This window comes from Dipodomys merriami, unplaced genomic scaffold (genome assembly GCF_024711535.1).
Source record: "Dipodomys merriami isolate MVZ:Mamm:240054 unplaced genomic scaffold, mDipMer1.0.p SCAF_16, whole genome shotgun sequence".
Taxonomy (NCBI): domain Eukaryota; kingdom Metazoa; phylum Chordata; class Mammalia; order Rodentia; family Heteromyidae; genus Dipodomys; species Dipodomys merriami.
In genome coordinates, this window is record NW_027202937.1 from 14,091,000 (window position 1) to 14,113,602 (window position 22,603).

Consider the following 22,603-nt stretch of genomic DNA (forward strand, 5'->3'; position numbering starts at 1 on the left):
CTGGAAGACGCGAGTCTGTTTGAAAAATAGGGATCCGATTTAACCAAGGTGCTTGAAAGAACCAAAAGCTGACAAGAGATGGGACAACAGTCTTAAAGACACCGAATATCAGCCAAAGAAGGGCCATTTTCTGAAAGATGGAAGAGGTAGTCATTTGGGGCAAAAATGACGAGAACGCAAGGATTGTCTCGAACGTATTGTAGGCCTCACCTCTCCGAGGGGGTATGGTGTTGGGCATAGCCTGGTTCTCAGAGCTGGTTGAGGGATTGTTTTAGGAGTCAAGGCGGTCTAGAGTTAGCAGGACAAAAGGTAAGAGCTGTAATGACAGATCAATCCACAAAGGACGGCAGTATATTTAAGTGAAAAATCCACCAATACAGGCAGATATGAAAACTATACAGGACTAGCCATACATTTGTCTTTTCAAAGACAGTTTAAAATCGACTACACGTTCTTTTTTTCATTTTTGTCTGACATGGAGCTTGAACTGAGGGCCTAGGATCTGTCCCTGAGCTCTTTTGCTCAAGACAAGCACTCTACCACTTTGAGAAGCAGCTCCACTTCCAATTTTCGAGTAGTCAATTGGAGGTAAGAGTTTCACTGGGACTTTTCTGTCGGGGCTGGTTTTGAACTGAGATCTTTAGATCTCAGCCTCCTGAGTTGCAAGGATTACAGGCGGCCGGTTTTTATATCTGTCTTTATTTATTTATTTTTAGCGTCATTTGTGCTTTATTCTCGGGCAAATTTTCACATATTCCAAAAGCTGAAATACCTGAAACTGGTAAGTGAAAATAAAAGCGAGCTCCCATGGCCCGTACGGGGATCGAACCCGCGACCTTGGCGTTATTAGCACCACGCTCTAACCAACTGAGCTAACCGGCCACTTGGGCCCTCTACTGTACCTTCAGTAGCAACAGGAAAGGAAAAAATATCCTTAAAGAAAAGAAATTTTCTTTTTAAAAATAAAGAAGGGTGAACAAATGCAGTAGCGGTATCACTAGACACTATGTTGAAAATGAACTATACAACTTGTGGTTGAAGACGGGAGGGAAAAACTTGGAGAGAGTGAAGGAAGAAAGGTACTTTTTATCTGACACGTAACTGTAACTCCTCTGTACATCGCCTTTATACTAATAAAAAATATTTACAAAGAAAGAGCGTTGAGTTTTTAAAAAGCCACGTTTCTAGAGTTAAGAATGATGCTTAGTTTTCAAACTGAGCCCAATGGCCTCAGAATCCAAGAATATAGGTACAGTTCTGCTGACATCGAATTAGCACTTGTGGAAAATGAATCCGAACGAACTAATTATTAGGTCGCTTACTTTGTAAGAACCGCTCAAGAGCTGCTCACTAACAGAACATACAATTGAGTGCTTGAAGGATATTTGCGATAGGTCTGATCCTGGATTGTTCTGAACTCTGCTGTTTCTTTAGCTCTGTGCTCCTGAGACAGACATGGTTGATATTTGGAAGTCTGCTTTCCTCCTTTCATCGATGAGATAAATTGGAAATCACTTTAGAAGCCTCAGTTTTGGCTAATTATAGAAATGTGGTTATAGAGGTCCTCAGACTGAATCTTGCCGCTTAGTCTTTGTCCATCCCCATATTGCTGTTATGTTTATTATTCCAGAGATTTTAAAATGTATTAACATGTTCTTGACCTTATATATGGTATAAAAATTGTGCACATCTGAGGGAAGCTAGGTGGAGGGCACAGAATCAGAGGGACCCAGGGGAAAATATACAACAGAGGGACCCCATCAGCTGCACTGGACATGGATGAAAATGAACTAAACAGTTCAAGGCAGTGATGGGAGGTAGGGAATGAGAGGGAAAGAGGGAACAGTTTATACTAAGCAAAAGGAAAGAAATACACGTATCATCCAATATGGAAGAAATAGTTGTATTGTCAAAGCTTGTAGAAACTTTACAGACTACAAACTTTATAGACTATGATAATGACAATTTGCCTTGTTAAAGTTAAAAATGTGTTTATGACTTTATCACTATCCCATAATACTGTGAAATTTTTGAAATGTATGTGATCACTTAATCTCAAAATTATTTAAAAATAACACATTATCTAGATGTGTTTTCTTCTTTCTCTTCACAGAGAGTGGCATCTATCCACATTTTTCTGTCTTTTTTTTTAAAATTGGAATATGTCTTGCAATCTTCCCATATCAGAATAGGAGGGTGATTTTCATTTTTAAAAAAATATTCATAGTATTCAATTTTGGTATGTATAATAGTTTGCTTCCATCCTGCAGTTGCAAACACTGCTTATAGTATATTATAACACATGTGTGTCAAAGACACTTGTACATGTGAAAGAACTGCATCAAAGAATCTGTGCACTTGAAACTTTGACATTGTCCCAGCAAGCTTCAGCGACTGCCCCTGTATTTTTCTGCATATTTTAACTATATACATATAATTAGCACAAAACATAAACATCCTGGCCACATTCCCACACAACCTTCTTCAATTCCCTATTACAGGTTTGTAGCAAAACTAAACCATCAATAAAAATATATACAGTTATTTACACTGAGAATGCTTGGTTCTGAAATACTGGATTTTCTCTAGCAGGGGAAACTTTGAGGTACAGTTAAAGGAAATGTAGTATAGCCAAATGGGAGCAAAGAGAGGCTGAGAGAAGGGAGAAAGAAAGAACAAGTATGGTTTTCTTTGTGTATCTCAGAGAGAGTTGGGGAGGGGGAGGGGACAACTGAGGAGAGAGGAGCTAAGACGTGCCAGAGCATCTGGATGAATGACTTCAGAGTGTGAGTGAGGTTGAAGTAAATCAGTGAAGACAGAGAATGCACATATTTCAGGATTCTCTAGCAGAATATAACTGAATCAAGATAATTTAAATGGTAAAGGGGGTGGGGTGCTAATAACGACTAACGTGAATCCAGCTACATTAGGTCTTATCTAGGATATATGTACTTCTTACAGGTCAAAAAACAACAACAATGACAACAACTTTGTTCTTTCAGTGCTGAGGATTGAATCCCTCTGACAAGTGCTCTAACATTAAGCTTTGTCCCTTACCCAAAGCTAAATATTTATGAACAAGTCCTACAATGTTGGGAACCCATGCAAAAACCATATTGTAAAAAGATCTCTTTAACTTCAAATGGGGGGGGGGGTTTGAGTACGGGGGCAGGGGGAGGGAGGATGGGAAGGGATGGGAAGGGGAAACAAAGGAGGAGGCTACAATGCTTGATAAGAAATGTACTCATTATCTTGCCCATGTAATTGTAACCCCTCTGTACAATATTTTCACACAAAAAAAGTTCTTAGGAGAAAAAAACAACTTCAAATGACAATCAACTGTTGTTATTGAGCAATGGACCACCTCCATATCTGATATTAGACCCCTCCATTCTTGTGACTAAACTGGCTAATTATTAAGAATGTTTGACAAAAAAAAAAAAGGCAGTATCATTCTGGATATTGAAGTTGTTTTGTTCTTATGTGGCGGATACTTCTAGTGAACATTAATGTATCATACAAGATCTTCACACTCTGTGCCTTCACATCTGCCCTCCAGTTTCCTTGTGACCCCAAGTGCATATACGTGCATGGGAACACACTCAGGGACCCAGCCTGGACCAGAACCTGGAGGGGCGGGGCAAACAGATCACGTGCTCCGTGCAACCCGGGTCCTTAGCCGAGGGGGTGATTCCTACCCCTCCCCAATTAACCTGCAGCAGAAAGGTTACTGCGACCCAAGCCGCCTGGATGTTCATGATAAATGTGTGGAGACAAAGCCGAGGAAAAGCGCGTCAAAAACAATCTAGCGTCCCCAAAGTACTCTCCTATTTTATTCTCCGCTTTTATTTTTTCCTAGAAAGCCAATTGAATATGAATAGAAAACTATTTGTGGGGCAATACATAAATTGTTAGTGACTGATAATGACTTCACCTAATCATTTTCCTTGTAGAAATCCCCAAGGGTATCGCCGAACAAAAGCACACGGGTAGTACTTTGGATTTCGAGTAAAATGTTGGTAATCCCTATTCTCCTCAAGAAAATGCCCCTACAACTTCCTATGGGTGCAGAAATAACATTTGTGAAGGCTAGGAAAATCGGATGACAATCCTTTCTATCATATGTAGCATTCCAAAGGTTTGAGTCGTTAAGTGTACTGACTACAGGTTACCTAGTGTTCACATTAGCTAGGCCAGCTTGTTCTGCTGAAGCTCCACCCTAACCCCTGGACCACGCCCTTCGCCCTTTAAAAAGACATACTTGAGAGGGCAGTGCCCGTGGGCCAGTGGCGCAATGGATAACGCGTCTGACTACGGATCAGAAGATTCTAGGTTCGACTCCTGGCTGGCTCGCTCTGTTTTTTAAACTTTTTTTTCAGTCGTTTTCACTTTCCACCCACAAATCTTCATTAGAATTTGAATGTTGCTTAAATTGTTTTTAAGTTTTAGTTATTTGTTATTTGTTATTTTTACTTATTTTAAACTAGCAGTACGAAGGGATTACTGCACATTTCAGTTAATCAGTATAAGGTATCTCCTTCTCCTCTATCCTTCTCCTCTATCACTTCCAATCCCATCTATCCTTTTAAACTTTTTAATGAAGTCTAAATACTTCAGATAGCAAATATTGTGAAACGACCCCTCAATTTATCTGTTGCTATTCATTCCATATGAGAATTTTGGTAATGGCATAACTAGAATGAGGCTCAAAAGCCTACGACTAAGATTTATATTTTAGATTTCTTATCGCAATACCGATGGGGAGAGGATCACGTTCAGATGCACAGACTGTTTTAAATATAAGATCTTTCAAAGAAAAACAGGAAACAGAAAAAAAATGTGGCTCGGTCAGGGTTTTCATTGATACTTTTTTCTTTCGACAAAGCACCTGTTATTCCCATTGGGATGATAACGATTCCTGCCCTGAGAAATGTTAGATCAAGAAGGGCCAGGGCTGTGGCCCGTGCGCTTTGGATGTGGCCTCTGGAGACTTCAGAGGAGCATAGATGTAGGAAGTGGACCCCAAAAGAGTCTGCTCATTGTTGTGCCCAAGAGTGTGGCAGTCACTAAATGCCCTCCCTTGCCCTTGAAAAATTATCATTCTTTGCTTAAAGATCCAAGTCAATTTCCCCCTCTACTCTGAGAATTGTCCGACTCTTACTTAGCCTGCGAAGATACTGCTACTTGCTGACTGGTTAGTTTAGTTGGTCAGAGCGTGTTGCTAACACCAGGGTCGCTGATCCGACCTCTGAGACGGGCCACTGTGTGTTCTGTTTCTGTTTCTCACTTCCAACGCAGTCTATTTATAAATCCTCAGAGAAATACAGTTCTTAATCTGTAAACAGGAGGAGATAATTTTAGGCAGGGATGGAAGGGGAAACTGGTATAAGGTGAAGGAAGGGGTGGCATTATTTAACAAAAAAAAAGAAAGAAAGAAGAAATAAATGTACTCATTACCTTGAATTATAAAAGGATAACCCCACTGTACAACATCGTAATAATAATACAATTATGTTCTTTTAAAAAAATAGAGAAATTGAAATCTATCATTCCTATTTTCTTTAGTCTACTCACGCCCAAACTGTTTTACGGTTCTCAGGGAGCCCTGCCTAACGGAGAAGAGAAAAAGGGAAGGAAAAGGAAAAGGAAAGGCTGATGTAGTTTGTTTTTTTTTTTTTTTTTTTTTTTTTTTTGGTCCGGTTGTGGGGCCTGAACTCTGGGCCTGAGCACTGTCCCTCAGCTCTTCAGCTCAAGGCCAGTGCTCTACCACTTGAGCCACAGCACCACTTCCGGCTTTTTTCTTTTTGCTTATGTGGTGCTGAGGAATCGAACCCAGGGCCTCAGGCATGCAAGGCAAGCGCTCTACCACTGAGCCAACTTCCCAGCCCTGATGTAGTTTTAAACCATTCCTGAAACCAACCTCCTTCCTCAAGTCTTGAAGACATACAAGGTAAATAGAAGTTCTTCTAGGCTTACTGCTTAGCTGTATGGGAAGCCCTTTCCGACAGAACTGACAGCAGTGATTGTGGCGGGACACACATTTCCCCGTGTCGTTTTTGATCGCTACGGATGTGGCTTCACCTGAATTTGCTGCCGTTCTTTCTAGGGTTTATCTACACAAAGCTACTATAGAAAAATACAAAATCAAAGCGACCCCGTTGGTGAAATCCCTCCAAAATCAAAATAGCATTCGAAAAATTCCAACACAACTCCACTTGAATGAAGACGTCTCAAAAAAGCATTTGCAGATCCGATACATTTAAAAACAAAAATGCGGGCGGGGGGGGGGGGGGAGGAGGATTGGGGGAGGATGGGAAGGGATGGAAAGGGGAAACAAAGGAGGAGGCTACAATGCTTGATAAGAAATGTACTCATTATCTTGCCCATGTAATTGCAACCCCTTTGTACAGTATTTTCACAATAAAATAAATAAATTATTTAGTTAAAATATGCATGCTTATGCAAAAGAAGAAAAAAAATGCTGGCGGGTGCCGAGGGCACTCACTCCTATAATCCCAGCTACGCAGGAGACTGAGATCTGAGAATCACGTTTAGAGGTCAGTAAGAAAATTGCCTCTAGCCTAGCATACACCGCAGTTGACCCAGAAACCGTGGTGTTATAAGTATACTCTAACCAATTAGCTAATTAATAACACCCGATGAACGTGTTAATCCCTTACAAGTTCGTCTGAAAAGTTTAATGAATGTCTAAATAATGTTTTAACGGAAAATCGTTTGAATCTTCTTTCTCACTTTTCTAGGCGTATATATCTTACCTTACTCAATTTTTTTTAAACAGATGAGCACTGTGTATCCTAACTCAGGCTACTTATGAATGATTGCAAGATATTAGAGCAATTCATTATTCCAAGGGAAAGCGTTTTGATAATCGTGCTTTGATTTATCGACGGGAATCTAACTCTTGTAGTTGAAGGGAACCTAACTCTTGTAGTTGAAGGTGTATTGGAAACATGTTCAGAGAGGAATGTTTTGAGTGGAAAAGGACATGGCCCGTACGGGGATCGAACCCGCGACCTTGGCGTTATTAGCACCACGCTCTAACCAACTGAGCTAACCGGCCAGTGTAGTCACTAGTTGGATCTTCTGTGTAGAATATATAAACCAATAAACTAGGTTGAAGAAAGTTTGTTTTTTTTCCCGGGGCGGGGGGGTGGGGGTGGGGGTCGCTAAAACTCATAACGAAAACTAAATTAAAAAACAAAATACATCCATATTCTTCCCATTTCACCATCCCATCGATGTTGAAAAAAAGGTCAACATGTGACCCCAACGAACACTGGATAACTCAATCAAGCTCCAGGACCAAGGTTTTAACCCGGGAGGAGTCCGGCAAACCTGAAGTTTCTGTATACCTGAGACCAAGCACGTAAAGCCCCAGACTGTGCGCGCTGCGTGGGGCGCGGATTCTCCTCTGCTCCGAGGGGACATCCTGGAAGGCCACCTTTTGCCTGAGTCCGGGTTGTGGGAAAATTGCATACTCTCGTGGTGTTTCACTACTACCCTGAAATGATTGTGGCCCCATGTGTGCGGGATTTTAAAAGATCGTGGAGGACCGAAGGTCTTCAGAACTCTTTTCCATTTAGGAAGAACCAAGACCCCCTAAATCAATGCCTAGATGCCAAACCTGTATGCCAAAGTGCATTCAGAGACAGTGCCCTTGGTGTATGTAGACCAGGAGAGAAACCTTTGGACTGAGCAGGACTTAGGCATTAAGAATAAAGTTGGGCCTTCAAGAAGGAGATAGAAAACACATCTGGCTCTGCCAGGTGCAGAACAGCCCATCTTTTTCATCTGCCATGGAGATAGCACTCAAAACCTTCTCATGATGGCTAGAGTTGGCTGAATCCCTGCAGACAGGAGAAATGGTTAATGCAGAAAGTGTCTTTAATTTTCCTTTAAAGGGAGCTCTGTCTCTCTTCCCTCCCAATAGAAACAAAAAAAGTGTTTTTGGTTTCCACTGGAAAAATGTCTATCCTTGCCTATTTGTTAACCGGGTTACTATTATCTTTGCTTGTGATTTCCTAATACATTTTGCATATTAACCCCTTATCAGATATACAGTTTGCAAATATGTATTTGTAACTTTGTATTTGCAAATATGAACTCTTCCAGTTCATTTTGTTTCCTTAGCTGTGAAGCTTTTTAGTTAGCAAAGCTTCACTTTTTTTTTTTTGCTTTTGTTGCACGAACTTTTACTATATCCAAAACATCATCAGCAAGGCTAATGTCACTCAGCTTTTCCTTAAGACTACTATTTGAAAATGCTCTAATCAAGTGAGCCCTCTCAAGCAGAATAGCGAAGATATTTTCATGGCCTTCCCTGTCTAAACTGAATCTCTGTACTGATAGAACTAATGGGAAATAAGAGTAGCCATGAGCAAGATTTTGCCATTGATTTGCAACATTTCTTCCTAAAAGATCAATTGTTTTCATGAGTAAATGTCTTTAAGTTTGCTGTATATTTTTATGTCCTGAAATTGTGATATTAAAGCTTTATCCAGTTTCATAGTTGTTTTTGCAAGTGAATATACTCATTGTTGTTATCATGTCAAAGTCTATTTCCACTATACTAGTTTTGCTATTCTTGACCTTATATAAATGGGAATATTATATATTATTTTGGGTATGAAACAATATATGCTTTTTTGTATCTGTTTCACCCCCCCCCCCCGCATAATAGTTTGGAAATCAGTCTCACTTTGCCTTATAAATGGTTCATTGTTTTGTTACTGCTAAGTAGTAATTTATGAAAATGCTGCTATTTATTTTTCCCATTTATCTGATCACAGACATTAACATTGTTTACAATTTGGGGACTACTGTGAATAAAGCTGTTAAAAAATTTTATTTCTCTTGGGAAAAATGTTTAAGAATGGGTAGGCATAATATAGTGTGTATTTTCTAGAATGGTTTTATGATTTTACATTCAGTTATGAGATGTTCAACATCCTCACCATTTGAATACATCAGAAGTTTTTATTTGCTTGCAATTCATTTGGGTATAAAGTAATATTTCATGTAGTTCTAATTTATGTTTTTCTAATAGCTAAAACAGGCTTGATAACTTTGGGTTTATTAACTAGTCAGTCCTATTTTTTACATTGAAATGATTAAGTGTTTTGTTCATTGTTGCTACCTTGTATTTTTTATTATTAAAAGAGGGTTAAAAATAGTCAAAGATATCAAAAAGGAAAGAGCAAGCAAGATATGGTGAGATGCAGAGACAGGATACAAGTCTGAATTCTAGAGAGAACTTGAAGCAAGGTACCTAGTCCATTAGTTGGAGCTTGTCAGCAGGTGATGATTAGCAAGAGGGTGGCACCAGCATGAAGAGCCATATTTCCTTGACGTTTAATATGCAAAATATGAATATTCACAATGAGGTTAATCATTCACCTATGTTCAGACACTCCTTTCTGGAAAGGAGGGCATTTAGTTTGAAGCAATCTTTGCAGACACAAGCCAGTTACATGCAGAATGAGTGCTGAATCCCAAATTCCTGGAAACTTCTTCCTCCAAAACAAGCTTTTTCCTTTTGTTGCGAGAAGAGGACATTCAGGAAGTGATGAGGATATGCTCTTACACCTCACCCCTAACCTGCCTCTCCTTGGCCTGTCTGAGCCAGGTCTGCAGCTGCTGGATGATTCTCTGTGAAAAGGTGAGAATTCTGACAGTTAAGACTCCAGCATTGGTAGAAGGTAGGACTATGCAATTAAGTATGCAAATGAAACTACATATTACCCAGAAACTTTTCTCTTACCTGGCGCCCCAGGCGGAGGCTAGCAGAGTCTGAAGACCTCTCAGGTGCCATGTCCAGACAGTGAGAGGCATTAGGGATGAGAAGGACTAACTCTGAGGCTCCTAAGTCCTGTGTTACACTTAGTGCATGCCAAGGGTCTGTGTCCCCTGGAAAGAAAGAAGATGCTCATGTGTTGAGCTAGAGGTAAGTTAAGCTTAGGAGCCAGGTTCTGAAGGCATGCTCACCATTAACAAATAGTACTTGGGTGGCACCAGGTGTCTGACCGCCATAGTAGGAGTTTGTTTGAGCCACCGCCTGGGCTACAGATGAGGCTGAGAGCCCGAATACTTGTTCACATAGGTCTAGTTGGGAGGGCAGTGCTGGGAGCGGAGAGAAAGGACATCCAGGGTGCTCACAAGTGACATCTGTGGAAAGATACCTGTAAACATAAAGAATCCATAGAGCCTGCCCACACACCCCTTCAACAACCTCCCAAATGAAGGCCTCAATAAGCATACAGTTTTGTTAAAGAGTCCCACATATCCCCAAAGAGTGACAGCCCAAAATGATCAGGGATGTAATAAAAAGGGTCAGGAGACAGGGGTTTCAGAGGGGCTTATGATGGGATCACTCTTGGGACACAAGGAAACGTGAGTGGTTTGAGAAAGGTCCCTGTTGATACTATGTGGAATTTGGACTGGGGAGGTGAAGTGAAATCCTGGAAAAGAGGGAGAAAGCTAGAGTAGTAATCCAGGAAGAAGAGAATGGGGCCTTCACCAGGCCATAGAGCAGGAGGGAGGGATTAGAAAGTGTTTCAAGATACAGAGTGGGCAGAACTAAGTAACTGACAAACCATCTGGATAATAGGAAAGAGGCATCTAAAACTAGTCTCTGATTTCTAGACTAGTGACTAGGGAAAGAGTGGAGATATCCCAGTGATAGGGACCCAGAGGAAGTGCAAATTGAAGGTAAAATCACTCATGTTGAGCCCTGAGTGTGAGTGTGAGAAAGCATGTGAGCGTCACTAGTATGGCTCTCTACTCTTTCTAGCCCAACATCTGTGGGTTACACAAGGCTTAGGAGTCGGTTGAGCTGTCAGTAAGATGACCTCTTTGGGCATAGTACAACATATATGCTTTGGGGGTGAATGTTAGGTCAGTCACTCACAGAAGCCGAATTCAGTACATGTCTGGTACAACCACTGCCGGTCACCCACGCCAGATACTTGAGGCTCTGTAGCTCTTAGCTGTGCTACTGTCTCTGATCGAGAAAAGCTTAAACACTTCTGGCCCAGACTGTGCAAGACAATCTAGGAGACAATATGCATATAATATACATAAATTCATCTTCCTTTAGCAAGCCAGAACCTTGGAGGCCTTTGTTGGGTCTACAGGTCAAAAGTCAGTAGGAGAAGGGTGAGTTCCTAGTTCTGGAAATCAGTGGACAGAGGGGGTACTTCAAGGAGTCCCTAGAGCTAGATGACTGTGATCTTACCGCCTGTCAGACCTTGGCAAGTGGTAATCATTTGCATATCCTTCCTCCCCCCCAAATGAGGATAACAGTAGCGTCTTTCTCCTGAGAAATCAATGAAATAACTATGAGAGACACTTACTAGGCCCAGAGAGTGTGGGAAAACTGACAGCTGGATTCTAACTGTAGAATCAAAGGCTGGGACAACACTGTTCCCAGGACTATATGCTTTTTTTTTTTTTTTTGCATTCACTCTATAAACACTCATTGAGCACTTACTATATATACAGAAAAGAAGACCGATCGAGATAGTCTCTAACATTTGCATACTGCATGCTAAACTTCCAGCTGGCTGGCCTATAAGCCTTCTTTTGACCTTCTGAATGTCAGCCCGGGAGGTGTGATCCCCATTTCATGGACTAGAAAACAGAAGTTCAGAGAGGGTAGTCCATTGCCTATATAGTGGAGGTGGATCAAGAATCCCTCTGTGTGTGTGTGTGTGTGTGTGTGCGCGCACGCGCGTGCCCTTACCTGCACTGCCCCTCGAAGTCCCTGGTAAGGCGTAAGGTGACTGTGGTTGCCCCGGCCTCGAAGGAGCCCGCAGAGCTGTCGCACGCTTAGCGGAGCCCCCGCCTGCCCGTCGTATTGCACCGTGCCTCCAACCAGGGCCTGCAGCGCCCCTAGCAACTCTGCCTGGTCTTCAGTGCGGCCCAGGGGTCCGCAAGCCCCCAACTCCGCCCCCAGCGCCCGCTGAGCCGCCCCGCCCGCGCGCAGCCGCCGCTCCACCTCCGCGAAGGCCGTGGCCACCGCCGCCCCGCACTAGCCGGAGCGAGAGACAATGTCGGCTGGTCCCGGGCCTTCCTTCCCAGGGCCAGCGCCCTGGTGGGGTTCCCCACTTTTGCGCGGCGGGATCCCGCAGGGACGCTGGCATCCAGGATTTTCCCCGCCCGAGGCCATGCCCCTCTGGCTCCACCCCCACAGACCCTGCCCAAGACCCGCTCTTCCTCAGCCCTCCCCTGTTGGGGGGATGCTCTTTTGCTCTGGATGCTCCTCTTGATCGCAAATCTAGTTTTGCAAAATCTGCGCAACTTCCATCTCAGACTTCTGCCCATCTTGCAGGTCCTTCCCTGGCTCCCAGCGTCTTAGATCATCTTTCCCCGACCTCCCCACCTCCCTGGCCTAGGTTGCGCTTCCTACCTCCAGCGACCCTCCAATTGCCGTCTTCATTAGGCTTCTGGACACCACCTGTAATCAGGCCATAGGACAGCCATCAGGGAGGTGGCAGGCTACTCCCCCCACTGAGAACCTTTTCTTCCCGCACCTGCAGTCAATAATCCTTACATCGTTATATTCCGAGAAATCCAACACTGCTCGCACTGGGGCAGAAGAGGCGACCGCAGCGAAAATGAGATGGGGGAACTAAGAGAGGAGAGGCTGTCAGTCCAGTAGCAGAGGTAATGGGACCAAGGTCATTCACCCTTGTGCTCTTCAGCCCTTGCAAAGTCACCTTGGATAGCTCTTCGGGAGTAGGTAGGAGAGGATGTTCCTATTACCTGAGGCTGGGACCCCAGAATCCAAATATCCTCCCTCGCCCCCCACACACTCCCAGCCCACCCAGAGGGGTTCCAGAGACCTTCAGCCGGGTCCAGGCCGCCAAAGAACCAGCATAGGAGCCTCCAAAACAGATCCAGGGGCTGGAGGAGGAGATGTTGAAAAGGCGGGAAAGGGCTTGGTGGGCAGAGAGCACGTCAGCCAGCCTGGGGTCAAAGGCAAGACTCCATCAGTCCTCTCAAGATTTCTCCCACAATACCGGCCGGGGAACTGGCACCCAGAGACAGGAATGGGCAGCCAGAAGCCAGGCTCTTTCCTCAAGGTATATTTCTGAGGGCTCTCTGTTACCAAATACCAAGAGAGATTCTATATTTCCCCTTCAGAAAGCCTCCACCCGCCCCCCCCCTTCTCTTCGTTATGTAAGAAAGGAAAATCTTCCAAGGCAGTTTAGATGAAAAGTTGACATACACAGGAAGGAGATGGAGGCAATCAAGGAAGGTTATCAGGAGGAAGAGCTGTCATAACTGAATGGTTATAAGATATTGGGGAAGGGGAGTGCCATCTCCCCCTCCACCCCAATAAAAGGAAAGGAAAAGAGAGGCTTCTAAGATTCTCTTTTTTCCTTCCATGAGCTTTCTTTCTTCATCAATCATTCTAAAATGGGTTATAGTTAGTGCCAACTTGTTGCAGTTAGAAGCCAGGTTAGCTTGTAGAAACAATGAAATAGAGTGACAGATGTTGGCACAGAGAAATGGAGTCAAGAATGAGACAGAGATTGAAATAGACACCAAATAAGAGAGGGATAATTAAGTCCAGTAGAGAACAATAAAGCTGGTGAAAGCAACGATAAAGCAGTTGAAAGAAAGGTAGGTGGGAGAAATGGTGGGGATTGATGATAGAAGTTGAATGCATAGGAGATGGAGTCATACAAATATCTTGAGGCAGGCAGCTTCTTGCAGAGGGTAAAGTTCAAAGGTTCAAGATAGGATTCACCTATCAGTATAGAGAGCAACAAGGACCTTGGAGTTTACAGTTAACTGAGGATGACCTGGGGTATCTGTGACCATTATTAAAGCTAACTTTGCTCTAAGTAATATGAGAGATATGAGGGTTTTGAGATAAGGGAGGGATCTAACAAGATCACTTCGGTTTTCACTCTGAAGTCAAAGCCAGATATGGAGAAGGGTTAGGATGCTGTGGCTAACTGAAATCCAGGTAAATGATATTGGTCAGAAACAATGACCACAGAGAGGCATAGCCTACTTGAAACGGTGAGACAAAAACAGAGACAAGAGCCGGCTATTGGTGGCTCATGCCTGTAATCCTGCTACTCAGGAGGCTGAGATCTGAGGATTGTGGTTCAAAGCTAGCCTGGGCAGGAAAGTCCATGTGACTCTTATCTCCAATAAACTGCTCAGAAAACCAGAAGTGGTGCTGTGGCTCAAGTGATAGCCTTGAGCTGAAGAGCTGAGGGACAGTGCCCAGGCCCAGAGTTCAAGCCCCAGGACCACACACACACACACACACACACACACACACACACACACACACACACACACACACACACACCACACAGAAAAAAAAAAGAGACAAGAGTAGACAAGAAATATGGAGAGACAAGAAATATGGAGAAGTACTAAGACCGAATGAAAGACAGGAATTAAAAACTCGGGAGCTAGTGGTTGACACTGGATAGTGGTAGAGAAAGACATGATGCAGCGATGCTAAGATATAGATATACTCAATTCTGTAATCTCCGCTTTCCCTCTTCCAACTCACGCATGACGGCTGGACAAGTATCGAAGCTGGGCCATACTGAGGCCTCCAGTAGGTATGCTGAGACCATAAAATCTGTGTTCCAGGCTTATCACCAAAGCCCCCAAGGCAGGAGCCAGGGCTGCAGGATGTCCTGAGAAGAGCACATAGTGAGGAACAGGATGTGAGCTGAATGTAAGGCTCGTGCACTTCTCAGGTCTCACAACATTGCTGTATACAGTTCCTGGTCCCCACCATGTTTTTCCTCATCCTTGCCTCTTACCTGACATCACTGAGCCTGGTCCAAGGCTGCCCTCTCCCCCTAGATGCAGGAATACAGGTCCACCGTAGCTAGTCCTGTGTTGGTCATTCACCCAGTAACGCTTAGAGATGGGAAGAGGGTGATGAGTTGACATTTTGAGACTCCTGACTTATTCATGATTCTTCATTTGTTCCAGTTTTTCTCTGTAATGGATCTTTCCTTGGTTGTATCTGAAATGGACTTGTTCAAATTCTATGTTCATTTATCTCCTGTTTCTCTCTCCATAGATTGTTTTTTCCTGCATTTTCACTGTTTTGTTTTAAGGACTCGGGGGGCGGGGGATGGTTGGCATATGGTAGGCATCTGCAATTTCTTGAAGATAATAATTGTAGAACACTGAATGTGGCTGAATTTAGAACAGTGAGATGAGCTTTGATAATTATATAGAGGAGAAGCATTAGAAAAACTCAAGAGATTTCTTTGTTTTGGAAAAATTGGTTATGGATCAGGTCTCAGTTCCAAAGTTCAGATTTCTGCTACAAGTGAAGACTGATGATGGGTTTTACATCTAGTTTGAAGAACAGGGCAAAGAGGACATTGAGGGACAGTCAGAGGACAAAAGTGAGAGAGGAGAGATTGAAGGACCAAAAAAAAAAAAAAGTGTGATACCAAAGAGTAGCCTCTACAGTGTAGAGTAGAAGGGAGAAAGAAGGCTGTGGTGTAGACTGGGAGGAAAAACTCAGACTAAAGGACAGAGTAGGGAGACTGAGGAGAGGGCAGAGTAGCCAGTGGACGTCTCTCCTAGCCTTACCTGCAGGAAGGAGCGTGTGTCAGATGCATTGAAGGGGTCCAGTGGCTGCTGCAGCCACCCTACTTTTGGCATGGCCACAGCACCCAGGCTCTCTCCTAGGCCTACGTTCAGGCTGGTGCTCTCCTGATACCTCTGAATGTGTTCTCCCAGCTGCCTAAGAAGCAAAGCTTTTGAACATGGAAGAAAGGGAGTCAGACTAAGTCTCTTAGAAACCCATACTCAACCCTCAAGCCACTTTTACCTGGAAATGAGAGTTCCCAGAGAGAAACCAGGAGCAAAGGGCCCAGCCACAGGGCAGGTCTGATGGCCATGCTATGCACTGCTCCGTGCAAGAATTCCAAGGGCTCTGTATTGCTTGATTCAATGAGGGCCTTTGTCATGTCCCCAAGACCCTGGCTTAAATTCACTGTCTTTCATCAGGAGCTCAGGTTTCATTGGAAGCTTCAAGGGCCTCTTCTGGAGGACAAGCGTCTACAGGAATCGTTAAAGCGAAACAGGGAAGCTTGTGTGTTAGGGTCTGCTGATCAGACACTTGAATGTTCCACACTGGACTTTTGCCCTCTTCAGCCTCTCATTCTCTTCTCACTGTGCCTCAGAGCTGTTTAAAAAGGACAAAGAAGGCTGGATGTCCATGGTTCATGCCTGTAATCCTAACTACTCAGAAGGCTGAGTGAGATGTGAGGATCATGATCATGGCTGGAAGCCAGCCTAGGCAGAAACATCGGTGAGACTCTTATCTCTAATTAACCACACACACACACACACACACACACACACACACACACACACACACACACACACACACACACACACACACACACACACACACACACACACACACACACACACACACCCCAAACCAACAAACAGAAACAGGATAAAGAAGCTAGATACACATGGCTCATGCCTCTAATCCTAGCTGCTTAGGAGGCTGATATATGAGGATTGCAGTTAAGCCAGCTTGGGCAAGACAGTCCATGAGAATTTCATCATCAATTAGTGATTCCCACCCCCCCCAAAAAAAAAAAGCACCAAGAAAAGACTATTTAAAGATGGCAGTGTTGATAACAGATTTGGAAGACATGGAGAAAAAAGAAAGGTTATACAGGTCTAGTTAGGAGTTCCTAACTAGTAGTAAATCACTAGTAGTAAATAACTAGTAGAAAATAAATCAGTGCAAAAGTAAGCATGGGAGGTCCCTAAGTGCAATATAATAGAATTTCAGAGGCGAGAGATGGAGGAATACCTATGTCTCACACATCTGCTTCTGTAGGCATTCTATCATGCCTCAAGATGTAGGCCTTATCTCCAAGATGCTTATCTCTTCTAATCATGAATCCAACCAGCAATTGGTCATTTTAGATTGGTTTCTATCATTAAGTACCTACAGGCATGAAGTTTTAATCACTTCTAAAAGGCAGTAAGTAAGCTTCCTTCTACAAACAGAAGAACTTAGTAGTCCTTCCTTAATGTTCTTGCTGGAGTGTCTCAATAGTAATAGTAATATGGTTTGAAAAATCAAAGAATGTAAAGGATCTTTAAAGATGTTGAAGTCGACTTTTTCATAGTGCCAGAAGCTAGATAATATGGAAGGTTGCCCTCTTGTTTAAATATCAACATCTGAATTGAATATGTACCATAAGAACTCTGTAAGAATCCAATAATTTTTTAATTGTCAGAAAAAAGGAACAAGAACTTAAAAAGGCATTTTATGAAACACTAACAGCGAATATGCATGTGAAAAGATTCTCAATATCCTTAGCCACAACTAAAATATAAATAAAAACCCTGAGATGCCTTTTTATACTTGCTAGAATGGCTGTGACAAACAGGGCAGTGCAAACAAGCATTGGTATTGTAAAATGAAGCAGCCATTAGAAAATTCTTGAACTTTTTACATTTTATTTCTTTTAATATTTTAAAGCTATAGTTAGTTGTAATTTACTATAAATTCTCTCTCTCTCTCTCTTTCTCTCTCTCTCTCTTTCTCTTTTTTTTCCATTTAAGAAACAGAATCTTCCTATGTTACTCAGGGCCTGTACCTGTGTTGTTGTAGCCATATGGCCAAACACACCAAGAAGTTCAGCATTGTTAGTGAATATGGGACCTGCTATAGTGCATCCCTCCAGAAAACGGTGAAAAAAAAAATAGAAATCAGCGAGCATGCAAAGTACACTTGCTCTTTCTGAGGCAAAACCAGGATGAAAAGGTGAGCTGTGGGCATCTGGTATTGTGGTCCTGCATGAAAACAGTGGCTGGTGGTGCCTGGACCTAAACACAACCCCTGCCCTCACAGTCAAGTCTGCCATTAGAAGACTAAAGGAATTAAAAGACCAGTGGAAGCTCTACCATTTGAGATATCCCTAGCCTACAGTAAATAGGTTAATTTATATTTTAAAAAATTCAGGAACCTTTGGATTTGTATGACTTTCCAGGAGACCACTAATTTCTTCCCAGTTTATCTACTTTGTGCCTAGGGCTTGAATTCTAGGCCCAATACAAAGAAAGAAGATACATTTGACTAAAAGCCCTCTCAGAGGATGCAGTACCCTACTTTTTCCCCCTTTGCTCTGATCCTTAAATATATATTTCCTTATGTTATTGAGATTCTTTCTCTCTCTTTCTCTCTCTGTCCTTTCTTTGTCCTTCCCTCTTTACAAATTCAAATTTATCTTGATTTTGATTCCCAAAGGTAATGGACAGGGGTTATGCCTCAGCTGCTCATTAAACATGTGACTACAATCAATTTACTTAACCAACCATTCAAAGGTACTTAGGAGGCTGAGATATGAGGATCATGATTCAAAGCTAGCCCAGGCAGGAAAGTTTGTGAGACTCCTATCTCCAAATAATCAGCTGAGTTCAAGCACCACGACCAACACACACACACACACACACACACACACACATACACACACACACACACACACACACACACACACACGCAGGCACACCCGTAAGGAACATAATATGGTCTGTACTTTTTTTTCCTTCCTCACATTCCAAAAGAAACATTTTTTTTCTCTTCTCAATCTAACCAATGTGCATTGATTCAAGATGCTACAAGCAGTCTTTTAGGGGATGTAACCATCCATTATGACTGAATTATAGAAATGTCCTTACAATATAATTTAAGAATCACATTCATGCATACAATTTTTCCCTGAATGATTGTAGCAAATTATTCACAATTTATAATCTGTCAAACAATTAAAAGTTAGATAACACTTTATTTTTAATGTCGATAATTACAATAAAAAGAAAAGCAGCTACTTAATTTGGGTATGAAAATAAATTAGTTGAGCCCATGGGCTCAACTTGGTTGAGGAAAAAATGACCAAAATTTGTTAGTTCTTCAGCCTTTGTCTTTGTCTGGTTTCTGGAAATGGCCACCAAAATGTAAAAACTGGGGGAACTCAGATATTCCTGTCACACAGCAGGAGCATGGAGACCAGATCTCTCTTCTAAGAAATGTGGATGGTGCCTGAAAATCTAGGGAGCTCGCAGAGACCATTGTCCCGCAAGGAACCGTCGGGATCCTTTTTCTCCACTGGAAATGGTCTTGGCCTTGGTCGCCACCAACTGAGCCAGTAGCTGAGTTCCTGGGAAATTGTCCAGAAGCTTAGAGTTGCTTGTCCCAGAACCTTTGCGAGGTCTGTAGAGCTCAAATCTGTCTCCTCTAACACCCGAGCCTCTTCCACTTTGCTTGCCTCGCCATCCTGATTGTTGCATGTCTGAAAAGAATGGACCATTGTGAGTTTGGTGATGCCCCAGGAGCAGCGAGGGATTTTCAGGAGCGAGCAAGCCACCGTGTTCTCCATCACCACACTCCACCAAACACAAGGTGAATTGATTTCGATGGATAAATTTTCTGAAAGAAGAAAAGAAAATTGGGAACCTTGTTAATAATTCGCTGACACCAGGAGGATCCTCGCTGTCCACTTCCAAGACCAAATCTGCCAAAGGTACCCTGATTTTCTTTTCCCTGTGGCACGGAGAGGAGCATGACTCCAGCCACGAAAGCGGGACAAGTCCAGCCGCTGCTCCAGGTCAATTTCAGCCCATCTGAGCTCCAGTGTCCAGCTTCTCCCTCTCCATCCTTCCCGGGGTTTGTGGATCTTTCCAGAGTCAGAAGCAGAGAAGCCTTTCTGGTGAACTTTCTTTTTTCTGTATTTTCTAAACTTAGAGAAGGCGAGTTCGAGAAGTGTATTTTCTAAGCGAAAAGCAAAATTTCTTTTTGATAGAGAGTAGAGCTGTTGTTTTGTCCTTCTTCCAACTACAGCTTGGTGGGAGGGAGGAAAGGGGAAGTGGAAAACGAGGAGAACTTTAAAGTCAGCTTTACTTAGTTGTAATCAAATTTAACCAAAAGATCTCTTTAGGTAGGGAAGGGGAAAAAAGAATGTGAAGGAACTTTCATGAAACCAAAAAAAATCCCCTCTGCTGTCTGGCCGGTTAGCTCAGTTGGTTAGAGCGTGGTGCTAATAACGCCAAGGTCGCGGGTTCGATCCCCGTACGGGCCAGGGAGTACCTCCCCTTTTCTTTCCTCACTAGTGAAAATAATTGCTGCTAGCTATGCATATGGGGGGCCAACAGTAAATGTATGTAAAACCTGCACAGGATTGGAGGTGGGGGTGGGGAGTCTATCAAAGGTCATGCTTTCAGTTACTGTACTTGTATATACAAGTGTCTTCCACTTACAGTTAGAACTCAGTTAATCTCCAGATCACATTGTTATCACCTCATTTTCCTTTTTCCTTTACTTCTTGTTCCCTTTTCCATCTCTTCTTTTCCTTTTCCCTTGACAATTTTACTTTTTTAGAATTATTATTTTTCGATCTTCAGGCCTCAGAGAATTCTGACAAGAGCATTATGAACTGATGGTATGAAGATTATCAGTGTGTTTTCAAACACTGGGGTTTAGTTTGATAAACAAATTCACACATAGAAGGAAAACAAAACCTGTCAAGTTTGGCATTTATGGCAAGATGACGGGGGCCATTTTAAAGAATACACAAGACTTCAGATATAAAAAATAAGTGACAAATATAATCTCAGAGGCAAATGAAATTTAGACATCCCAGATTTGAAAAAGGAATGTTTTCATGAGGATGAAACCACTGCTACATTAAAAAAAAATACAAATCAAATCTCTTTTAGAGAGAATTATTTCTCTCAAGTATTGCCCTTTAGAACAGAACTGATTCTGTTCTTTTGGGGAGAAGAAGGGGTTTAGGGAAGCAGTTTGGGGACTGGGTGATGTTCAGTTGGTAAGTGGGTTGTATAATCTGTGGGAAACTATTTGAAGCAGACTTCTCCAGCATGGTTGACTGGCACTCCTAGATTTGACCTTCACTGAAATGAGTCCATCCTTGATTGGCTGAAGGAAATGAGGATGTTTGATAGATTAAGTTAGTTTGAAACAGAGCAATGTATTTTCTTAAGTTTATGGTTATTTTGTGATAAGAATACTTTGCTTTTGGCCTGGGAACATAACTCATTAGTTGAGTGCTGGTCTAGCATGTACAAGGTTTCAAAATTTGCTTTGGCCTAAAAGTATATAATTATATAAACATGTATTTTTAATGTCTAAGTAATATATAGAATGAAATTTTTGTTTTATATCTGCATCTTTCCGCACATTTTAGATACCCTTACTGACTTCCAATTCAGTAATGAGATGAAGAGCAGAAGTGGAGTTAAGTTGATAAGGATGGATGAAGTTTGGGGATGTAGCCAGGATTATGGTTTTAGTGATGGTAAAATTAGGGTAAAACATTCTGGAAAATATATTGAGCACATACTGAGTAATAAAAATAATCATTTTCATTTTGATCTTTCTGTATCAAAGGAACCAGAAATAACTAGCTACATTCTGGTGGTCTTATTGAATTTATGACTCATTATTTTCTTTTCCTTCTATGTTCTCTCTACTGTCTGTTGAACATGAAACATCTTTCCATTTATTTATTTCTTTGATTTCTTTCATCAGAGTTTTATGGTTTTTCTATGTAGATCATACACATACTTTGTTAGATTTATTGCCCAGTATTTAACTTTTGGGGGTGCTAATGTGTTTTTAATTGCAAATTCCACTTGTTTATTGCTGGTGTATAGGAATGTGACTGATATTTGTAAAGTAGCCTTTTAATTTACAACTCTGCTACAATTGTTTATTTGGTTTAGATGTTTTCGTCTCTTATTTTTGCCCTCAGGCCATTGCCAGACAATAAGCCTGGATTGAACCTCTGAAGAAGAGATGTGTGAAAACCATTATTGCTCATCTGATATGTGCATCAGTCCAAATGGGACTCAACTAGTTTGGTCAACTCCAACTTATCAGTATCACAAACTAATGAGTCAAACAGATTCTAATTGTTTTAAACTATTGAATTGAATGGTTTGTAAAACAGTATTACTTTTCAGAAAATACAGGCACTTTCAAAAGGCATGCCATTAAAAAAAAAGAAAACAGGCTGAAGATGCAGCAGCATCTATTAAATGGCATTAGTGACAGAGGAAGCTGGTGGGTTGCCACATCTCTTACTCCACCATCGACTTCTCATGTCTCCCCACTGTTTTAAATTTTAGTATGGCTTTTTAGAATGAGTCTTCACATATTCTTATCCTGAAAAGGAAACATAACAGAGAAGTGATACATGGAATCAAAATCTACTGGTGAGAGGTTGCTATTAAGAGTTTTGGGAAAAAAAGGTCCCAGACTCCTTAAAGAAATGTTGACCTCTTCTGTCAATGAATTACTAATGAGGGTAAAGACTTTTTTTTTTTTTTTTTTGCCTGTTATGGGGCTTGAACTCTGGGCCTGGGTGATGTCCCTGTGCTCTTCAGCTCAAGGTGAGTGCTCTACTGCTAGAGCCACAGCACCATTTCCAGTTTTCTCGTGGTTTATTGGAGATAAGAGTCTCACGGTTGTTCCTGCCCGTGCAGGCTTTGAACTGAGATCTTCAGATCTCTAGCCTCCTGAGTAGCTAGGATT

General features: G+C 42.2%; 1 protein-coding gene, 4 non-coding genes and 1 pseudogene across 5 annotated transcripts; 3 read left to right on the plus strand and 3 right to left on the minus strand.

The window, feature by feature from the left end:
* Positions 1–808: 808 nt before the first annotated feature.
* Trnai-aau (transfer RNA isoleucine (anticodon AAU)) lies at positions 809–882 on the minus strand. The gene has a single exon. It is a non-coding gene; the product is annotated as a tRNA-Ile (tRNA).
* Positions 883–4,280: 3,398 nt separating this feature from the next.
* Positions 4,281–4,353, plus strand: Trnar-acg (transfer RNA arginine (anticodon ACG)). The gene has a single exon. It is a non-coding gene; the product is annotated as a tRNA-Arg (tRNA).
* A 2,654-nt stretch (positions 4,354–7,007) lies between these two features.
* Positions 7,008–7,081, minus strand: Trnai-aau (transfer RNA isoleucine (anticodon AAU)). Its single transcript has one exon. It is a non-coding gene; the product is annotated as a tRNA-Ile (tRNA).
* A 2,459-nt stretch (positions 7,082–9,540) lies between these two features.
* Positions 9,541–15,920, minus strand: Prss16 (serine protease 16). Its single transcript, XM_070023442.1, has 12 exons — positions 15,851–15,920; positions 15,610–15,776; positions 14,820–14,919; positions 14,561–14,690; positions 12,864–12,987; positions 12,572–12,649; positions 12,428–12,475; positions 11,762–12,049; positions 10,928–11,069; positions 10,006–10,185; positions 9,782–9,927; positions 9,541–9,669 (listed from the first exon to the last, which is right to left on the minus strand). Exons 1-12 carry the CDS (start codon positions 15,918–15,920, stop codon positions 9,601–9,603), a joined length of 1,542 nt encoding a protein of 513 aa, XP_069879543.1. The 3' UTR covers positions 9,541–9,600.
* Positions 15,921–17,669: 1,749 nt separating this feature from the next.
* LOC138827988 (large ribosomal subunit protein eL43-like) lies at positions 17,670–17,976 on the plus strand (annotated as a pseudogene).
* Positions 17,977–20,055: 2,079 nt separating this feature from the next.
* On the plus strand, positions 20,056–20,129 carry Trnai-aau (transfer RNA isoleucine (anticodon AAU)). The gene has a single exon. It is a non-coding gene; the product is annotated as a tRNA-Ile (tRNA).
* The last annotated feature ends 2,474 nt before the right edge of the window (positions 20,130–22,603 follow it).

Bases quoted from the DNA above. Each gene is read 5' to 3' on its own strand.
- Prss16 (XM_070023442.1), bottom strand. From the start codon at position 15,920: ATGGCCATCAGACCTGCCCTGTGGCTGGGCCCTTTGCTCCTGGTTTCT. The intron at 12,650-12,863 runs GTCTCTGGAACC...CTCCTCTCTTAG, and splicing joins CGGCCTGGACCCGGCTGAAG to TTCCCCCATCTCATTTTCGC. The intron at 12,476-12,571 runs GTAAGGATTATT...GCCTGATTACAG, and splicing joins ATTTCTCGGAATATAACGAT to GTGGTGTCCAGAAGCCTAAT.